This window comes from Stegostoma tigrinum, unplaced genomic scaffold (genome assembly GCF_030684315.1).
Source record: "Stegostoma tigrinum isolate sSteTig4 unplaced genomic scaffold, sSteTig4.hap1 scaffold_103, whole genome shotgun sequence".
Taxonomy (NCBI): Eukaryota; Metazoa; Chordata; class Chondrichthyes; order Orectolobiformes; family Stegostomatidae; genus Stegostoma; species Stegostoma tigrinum.
The window spans coordinates 338,367-347,576 of NW_026728055.1; the positions used below are offsets into that span (position 1 = coordinate 338,367).

Below are 9,210 nucleotides of genomic sequence, written 5' to 3' on the forward strand. Positions count from 1 at the left end.
GAAAGAAGATCCTTCTGTACCTAGAATCGACTTAGTTAACCTTCTCTGGACTGCCTCCAATGTTGAGATTTCTTTCCTTTGATAAAGGGCCAAAAGTATTTGCTGTGTTTGAGATGTGGTCTGTCTAGTACTTTGTATTGTTTTAGCAATACTTCCCTCTTCTTTTATTCCATTCCTTCTAAAGGCCAACAGGAGACTTCCTTGTTAGTTGCTGAGCATGGTTGCTAACTTCTTATGATTCATGCACAAGGACCTCCAAATTCCTCCTGTACTGCAGCTTTCTGCAATCTTTTTCCATTTTAATAACAGATAGCTCTTTTATTCTTCTTGCCAAAGTGCACAACCTGACATTTTCCACATTATATTCCATCTGCCAAGTTTGTGGCCATTCACTTTCCACGGAAACATAAGAAGTAGAATGAGAAATGGGCCATTTGGCCCTTCAGGCTTGCTTTATCATTCATTATGAATATATCCAATCATCCAACACAGTAGCCTGTTCCTCCTTTAACCTTATATCCTGTGATCCACTTAGTTCCAAGTGCTAAACCCAAACTCCTTTTTGAAACTGTGCAATGTTTTAGCATTGATTGATTTCTGTGGTAGTGAATTCTGTAGGCTCATCAGTCTCTGGGTGAAGAAATATCTCCTCATCTTCGTTTAAGGGTATGAAGAATGACTGTGACTCCTTTGTTCTGTACATCCCTGCCATCAAGAACATCTGCCCTCCATTTGACTTGACTGGTCCTGGAAGAATTTTAAGCTTCGATGAGAAGCCCCTTCATTCTTCTGAATGCCAGTGGTATAATCTTATCTGACGCAACCTCTCCTAATATGCCAGTCTGCCTTCCAGGAATCAGTCTGCTAAACCTTTGCTGCACTGCCCCTAGAGCAAGAGTGTGCTTCCTCAGATAAAGAGGCCAAAACTGCACGTAATATTCTTGGTATGTAATTGCAGCAAGACATCCCCACTCCTGAATGCAAATTCTCTCACTATGAAGGCCCTTCTGCTATTTGCCATCTTTACTGCTTGCTGCACCTGCATGCTTACCTTCAATGACTGAAGTACAGGTTTGCCCAGATCTTATTCTACATACCCATGTCTTAATTTATATCCATTCAGTTTTTGCCTTTCCGTTTTTGCTCCCAAAGTGGATAATCTAACATATATTCGTGTAATACTGTATCTGTCTCACATTTGCCCAGTCATTCAGCTTGTCCCAATGACACTGAAGCATCTCTGCATCCTCCTTACAGCTCACCCTCTCATCCAGCTTTGTGTCACCTGCAGATGTGGAGATATTGCATTTGATTCCTTCGTTTGAATAGGTGGGTAGCCGGAGTCTGAGCACAGATCCTTGTGACACACCACCTGAGTCTGCCTTTGGAAAAAGACCATTTATTCCAATCCTTTGATACTTGCTGACCAGTTTTATTTCCATCTCAATATACTACGGCAATCCCATGGGCTTTAATTTAAAGCACTAATCTCTTATGTGGGATTTTGTTAAAAGCCTTCTGAAAGCCCAAAGAAACCACATCCAGTGGTTCCACCCTCATCAACTGAATGAGTTACATCCACAAAGAATCCCCTAAAAATTTTCAAGTGTGATTTCCCTCTGTCCCTTTCATAAATCCCTGCTGTCCCTGTTTGATCTTGCCACAGATCAGCTGTTAAATATTTTATAGTAAAGAGACCTGAAATTCCTCCACCCAGTGAATCCATTGTTCCTGGTATTATGGCAGGGTGTGGGAATGTCCTTGGTTGCCTGAGGAGCCTGGTACTGCTAGAGAAACCGGGTTTCAAAACTTATGAAGAAATGGTAGGAATAGTGGCAGCTGAGAGATGAGCACCAACACAGACTTACAACTGCCATTGGTGTGAAAGAGCACTTCACTCAACAGCAAATTGCTGGTATAAATTAGTCGTATGCAGAAACTGCGGCAATAAAGGGCCCATTGAATGGGTGTGTTTGAGAAAGAAATATGAACAGAGTACAGCAAAAATACTGAAAGTGAAGAGTAGGAAAAAAATCTACATGGTACAATGACAGCATGGATAATCTGCTAGTTTCACTGGGAGGACCATGGCTGGAAAAAAAATCAAACTCAGTTGGGTTGAACTGAGTTGCTTGTCAGATTCTGAAACTGATTCATTGCAAAATTCTAAAGAAGTGTGCCATTATTTTCATCGGGATCTGGGAGACATGGGGAAGACCTCTGTCGAATTGAAAATCAAGTATGAGAGTCAAGCAAAATGTTGCAAGGCAGGATCAGTGCCTCGTGCAATCAGACTAAAGGTTGAGGCAGAATTAAACCTACTTGACAGGGCTCAGAAAGGATTTCCAATGATGTTGCCAGGGTGGAGGATTTGAGCTATGGGGAGGCTGATTAGACTACTTGGCCTGCAGTTTTGGAGGCTGAGGGGAGAACTTGGAGGTTTATAAAATCATGAGGGGCATGGATAGGATGAGTAGCCAAGGTCTTTTCCTTCAAGTAGTGGAGTCAAAAACTAGACGGCACAGCTTTAAGGTGAGGGGGAAAGATTTAAAATGAACGTAAGGGGCAACGTTTTCCAAGCCGAGGATGGTGTGTGTAAGGAATGAGCTGCCAGAGGAAGTGGTGGAAGCAGGTACAATTAGGATATTTAAAAAGCACTTGGATGGGTACATGAATAGGAAGGGTTTAGAGGATATGGGCCAAATACTGGTAAATGGGATTAGATTAATTTAGGATATTCTGTTCGCGTAGATGAGTTGGACCAAAGTGTTCTGTTTCGATGCTGTACGCCTCTATGACACTATGACCATAATTGAGTGACACTGGTCAAGATTGGAATCCTTGAATCCAAAAATGATTGGCCCACACCTATCATTCCACTGATAGATGGAGTATACATCTGCGTTGCTTACAAGTTCGCTACTAATCCAGCACTATGTGCTGAGCAGTATGCTTTGCTTGTAATCGATGACCTACTTGTTGGACCAGCTAGTGGTCTGCTTTTCAGTAAGATTGACCTTAGTCAAGTCTATCTCCAGATGAATAGAGATCCTAAGTCACGGGAATACTTGATTATTGTGACACGTAAAGTAGTATTCAAAAACAAGAGATTTCCATTTGAAATCCATCTGTGCTTGGATTATTCGAACATGCCATGGATCAGATTTGAAGTGGATTGAAAGGAGTCCAGTGTTACCAAGACAATATTTTACTCACAGGGAGAACCTAAAAAAGAGCATCCTCACAAGTTAGATTTGAAGAAGTGAGGAAAACTGACTGTGATTTTTAAAAAAAGATTTCCATACAATACTAAGGCCATATCATTGATGCCATGGCATTATACAAGTCCCCTTCAAAAGTAAAAACTGAAGTTCACTGTGGGATGCTGTAAATCAGACACTTAGGAGAGAATGCTGAAGGATTTTAGATTACCCTTGCCAAATGAGTTGACAACAAACAGTCCTTATGTAGACATTTTCTACTTTGAGCAAGTAGGGAACACTGTGGCAACGGTAGGACAAATTAAGAGAGACAGTCAAAATAACCCACGACTACGTGAGTGGTGGGTGTGGTACTGCAAATGGAGCAACCGGAACTGAAACCACATGTCATGTGGAAGCTAGAACTATCTATACAAGGAGGAGGTCTCCTGTGGGGAATGAGGGTCATCACTCCACCACAGCTGAGGAAACGCACGTTAAAGGTCAGGATCGGGATTCCCAGAAGGTATGTTGCCTCCCTGGTGCCAGGGTCCAGGACGTCTCCGATCGGGTGTATAAGGTTCTAAAAAGGGAGGGCGAACAGCGAGAAATCGTGTTACATATTGGGATTAATGATATAGCCAGAAAAAGGATTGAGGATATAAAAAGTGATTTCAGAGAGTTAGGATGGAAGCTGCAAAGCAGGACGAACAGAGTAGTGTTCTCTCGTTTACTACCGGTGCCACGAGATAGCGAGGCGAGGAACAGGGAGCGGGCGCAGCTTAACACGTGGCTGCGCAGCTGGTGTAGGAGGGAGGGCTTCAGATATGTAGACAATTGGGATGCCTTCTGGGGAAGGTGGGACCTGTACAAGATGGACGGGTTGCATCTGAACTAGAAGGGGACCAATGTCCTGGGTGGAAGGTTTGCTCGAGTAGTTTGAGAGGGTTTAAACTAGTATGGCAGGTGGGTGGGAACCTGAGCTGTATACCGGAGGTGAGAGTTGATGCAGGTGAGGCAGTAGCAAGAGGTAGACCAGCTAGTGGGAAGGATTTTCCCGGGAAGAAACCAAGGGATCAGTTAAAGTGTGTTTGCTTTAACTCAAGGAGTATCAGGAATAAAAGTGATGAACTTAGAGCATGGATCAGTACCTGGTGCTATGATGTTGTGGCCATAACAGAGACATGGGTTTCTCAGGGGCAGGAACGGTTGCTGGATATTCCAGGGTTTAGAGCATTTAAAAAGAATAGGGAGGGGGGAAAAAGAGGAGGCGGTGTAGCACTACTAATCAGAGAGGGTATCACAGCTACAGAAGCTTCCATTGTCGAGGAAGATCTGCCTACCGAGTCAGTGTGGGTAGAAATTGGGAACAGCAAGGGAGTAGTCACCTCGTTAGGGGTTGACTGCAGGCCCCCCAGTAGCAGCAGGGAGATTGAAGAAAGCATAGGTCGGCAGATTTTGGTAAAGTGCGGACGTAGTAGGGTTGTTGTAATGGGTGACTTTAACTTTCCCAATATTGATTGGAACCTCCTTCGAGCAGGAGATTTGAATGGTGCTGTTTTTGTAAGGTGTGTTCAGGAGGGTTTCCTAACTCAGTACGTTGACAGGCCGACGAGGGGAGAGGCCATTCTAGACTTGGTGCTCGGAAACGAGCCGGGGCAGGTCTCAGATCTTGTGGTGGGAGAGCATTTTGGTGATAGTGACCATAACTGCCTCACGTTGTACATAGCTATGGAGAAGGAGAGGATTAGACAAAATGCGAAGATATTTAATTGGGGAAGAGGAAACTATGATGCGATTAGACATGAGTTGGGAAGCATGGACTGGGAGCAATTGTTCCATGGTAAGGGCACTATAGACATGTGGAGACTGTTTAAGGAACAGTTGTTGTGAGTGATGAGTAAATATGTCCCTCTGAGACAGGCAAGAAGGGGTATGATAAAGGAACCTTGGATGATGAGAGCTGTGGAGCTTCTCATCAAAAGGAAGAAGGTGGATGCTTTGGAGAGGGTTCAGAGGAGGTTGACCAGGATGCCGCCTGGACTGGAGGGCTTATCTTATAAAGAGAGATTGACTGAGCTCGGACTCTTTTCATTGGAGAAAAGGAGGAGGAGAGGGGACCTAACTGAGGTTTACAAGATAATGAGAGGCATAGATAGAGTTGATAGCCAGAGACTATTTCCCAGGGCAGAAATGGCTGACACGAGGGGTCATAGTTTTAAGCTGGTTGGAGGAAAGTATAGAGGGGATGTCAGAGGCGGGTTCTTTACACAGAGAGTTGTGAGAGCACGGAATGCGTTGCCAGCAGCAGTTGTGGAAGCAAGGTGATTGGAGACTTTTAAGAGACTGCTGGACATGCATATGGTCACAGAAATTTGAGGGTGCTTACATGAGGATCAATGGTTGGCACAACATCGTGGGCTGAAGGGCCTGTTCTGTGCTGTACTGTTCTATGTTCTATGTAGCTTACATAAGGTGGACGAAGCTAGGGTCAAGCTCAGTTCTAGAGGATTACAGGCAGGCGAGGAAAGAGCTCAAAAATGGTCTGAGGAGAGCCAGGAGGGGGCACGAGAAAGGCTTGGCAGAACGGATTAGGGAGAACACAAAGGCATTTTACACTGAGGTGAGGAATAAGAGAATGGTCAAAGAAAGAGTCGGGCCGATCAGGGATAGCATAGGGAACTTGTGTGTGTGGAGTCTGAGGTGGTAGGGGAAGCCCTAAATGAGTTTTTTGCTTCTGTCTTTACGAAAGAAACCAACTTTGTAGTGAATGAAACCTTTGAAGAGCAGGTGTGCATGCTGGAATGGATAGAGATAGAGGAAGCTGACGTGCTGAAAGTTTTGTCAAACATTAAGATGGACAAGTTGCCAGGCCTGGACCAGATTTGTCCCCGGCTGCTTTGGGAAACGAGAAATGCAATTGCTTCGCCACTTGCGAAGATCTTTGCATCCTCGCTCTCCACTGGAGTCGTACCTGAGGACTGGAGAGAGGCAAATGTAATTCCTCTCTTCAAGAAAGGAAATAGAGAAATCCCCGGCAGTTACAGACCAGTAAGTCTCACGCCTGTCGTCTGCAAGGTGTTCGAAAGGATTCTGATGGATAGGATTTCTGACCATCTGGAAGAGCATGGCTTGATTAAATGCAGTCAACACGGCTTTGTGAGGGGCAGGTCATGCCTCACAAACCTTATTGAGTTCTTTGAGGATGTGACTAGAAAAGTTGATGAGGGTCGAGCTGTGGATGTCGTGTATATGGACTTCAGCAAGGCATTTGATAAGGTTCCCCATGGTAGGCTCATTCAGAAGGTCAGGAGGAATGGGATACAGGGGAACTTAGCTGTCTGGATACAGAATTGGTTGGCCAACAGAAGACAGCGAGTGGTAGTAGAAGGAAAATATTCTGCCTGGAAGTCAGTGGTGAGTGGTGTTCCACAGGGCTCTTGGTCCTTGGGCCTCTACTGTTTGTAATTTTTATTAATGACTTGGATGAGGGGATTGAAGGATGGGTCAGCAAGTTTGCAGATGACACGAAGCAAGGAGGTGTCGTTGACAGTATAGAGGGCTGTTGTAGGCTGCAGCGGGACATTGACAGGATGCAGAGATGGGCTGAGAGGTGGCAGATGGAGTTCAACCTGGATAAATGCGAGGTGATGCATTTTGGAAGGTCGAATTTGAAAGCTGAGTACAGGATTAAGGATAGAATTCTTGGCAGTGTGGAGGAACAGAGGGATCTTGGTGTGCAGATACATAGATGCCTTAAAATGGCCACCCAAGTGGACAGGGTTGTCAAGAAAGCATATGGTGTTTTGGCTTTCATTAACAGGGGGATTGAGTTTAAGAGTCGTGAGATCTTGTTGCAGCTCTGTAAAACTTTGGTGAGACCGCACTTGGAATAATGCGCCCAGTTCTGGTCGCCCTATTATAGGAAAGATGTGGATGCTTTGGAGAGGGTTCAGAGGAGGTTTACCAGGATGCTGCCTGGACTGGAGGGCTTATCTTATGAAGAGAGGTTGACTGAGCTCGGTCTCTTTTCATTGGAGAAAAGGAGGAGGAGAGGGGACCTAATTGAGGTATACAAGATAATGAGCGGCATAGATAGAGTTGATAGCCAGAGACTATTTCCCAGGGCAGAAAAGGCTAACATGAGGGGTCATAATTTTAAGCTGGTTGGAAGAAAGTATAGAGGGGATGTCAGAGGCGGGTTTTTTACACAGCGAGTTGTGAGAGCATGGAATGCGTTGCCAGCAGCAGTTGTGGAAGCAAGGTGATTGGAGACATTTAAGAGACTGCTGGACATGCATATGGTCACAGAAATTTGAGGGTGCTTACATGAGGATCAATGGTTGGCACAACATTGTGGGCTGAAGGGCCTGTTCTGTGCTGTACTGTTCTATGTTCTATGTTCTATGCAATGAGAAGGGAATCATTGCCAATCTAGCTGTGCAAGATTTCTTGGAGATGAGTGACCATAACATGATAGAATTTTTAAAATCAGGATGGAGAGTGAGAGAGTTGATTTTGAGACCAGGATGCTGTATCTTAATCATGAAAGCTGAAGATATGAGGCATGAAGTTAGCCTTGATAGATAGGAAAGAGTTGCTTAAAGGGATGTCAGTGGATAGGCAATGGCAAACATTTAAGGAACACGTCGGGGGACTGCAACAACTGTTTAATCCTGTCTGGCATTAAAGCAAAATGGGTAAGAGGGCCAATCCATGACTTAACAAAGGAAATTAGCGATAGAATCTGATCCAAGTAAACGACATTTGAGGATTGGCAGCAATTTCGAATTTAGCAAAGAAGGACCAAGGGATTGATTAAGAAGGAGTAAATGCAGTACAAATGTAAGCATACAGGGAACATAAAGACTGACACAAAGAGTTTCTATAGACACGTGAAGAGAAAGCGACTGCTAAAGACAAATGTTAGGAAGGGCGTTGACCAGTCAAGGGAAGACGGACAGGTCAAGGAAGCATGGATGAGGCTTGTAGGTAGGAGGTGGGGTGGGGGTTAGGGTGTAACTCTAACCCTAAACCTAGCCCTAACCCAAACTCTCAGTCTAATCCCCACTCCACCTCCTACCTACCAGCGTAATCCCCGCCTCCTTGACCTGTCTGCCTTCCCTTGACTGACGAACCCCCATCTTAACTCCTCACCAACACTCACTTTTACTGGCTCCATCGCTGACTCTTTGATCTGTCTGTTTCCTCTCCACCTACCTTCTACTCTATCCATCTTCTATCCACCTCCCCTTCTCGCTTTATTTATTTCAGAATCCCCTTCCCCTCTCCCATTTCTGAAGAAGGGCCCAAACCTGAAACGCCATCTTTCCTGCTCCTCTGATACCGCTTGGCCAGCTGTGTTCATCCAGCTCCACACCTTGTTATCTCAGATTCTCCAGCATTGGCAGTTCCTACCATCTCTGAAATGGTATGTTGGCCTTCATTCCGAGAGGTTTTGAGTACCGGAGCCAGAATGTGTTTTTGCAGTTGCACAGCGCCTTCGTGAAGCCGCACCTAGAATATAGTGTGTGCAGTTTTGTGCTCCCTTTCTGCAGAAGGATGCTGTTACTCTCTTAGTTTATCAGTGCACCGAATGTTTATCAGGCTGATTCGGGGGATGGCAGATCTGATGTATGATCAGAAATTGACTCGGTTAGGATTGTTTTCGCTGGAATTCAAATGAATGAGGTGGATCACACAGAGACTTATAAAATTCGAACAGGACTGGACAGGATAGATGCAGTTCCCAGTGGTGGGTGTGTCCAGAACCAGGGGTCACAGTATGACGATTCAGGATAGACGATTTAGGATGCTTGTGAGGAGGTATTTCTTGACCCAAGGAATGGTGAGCCCGTGGAAATCATTACCAAAGGAAGTAATTGATGGTAAAACATTGAACGTATTCAAGACATGGCTAGATATAACACTTGGGGTGAATGGGATCAAAGGTTATGGAGAGAAAGCAGGATTAGGCGATTGAGTTGGATGATCAGTCATGATCAGAAGG

At 44.9% G+C, this 9,210-nt stretch overlaps 1 protein-coding gene across 1 annotated transcript in view; it reads left to right on the plus strand.

Moving 5' to 3' along the window:
• The window catches only part of LOC132207575 (utrophin-like), a 101,369-nt gene extending 92,660 nt beyond the window's left edge, over window positions 1-8,709 (plus strand). Inside the window, exon 4 of the mRNA XM_059643530.1 lies at window positions 8,691-8,709. Coding sequence (XP_059499513.1) covers window positions 8,691-8,709 — 19 coding nt within the window. The remainder of the gene's footprint in view (window positions 1-8,690) is intronic.
• Window positions 8,710-9,210: the final 501 nt, after the last annotated feature.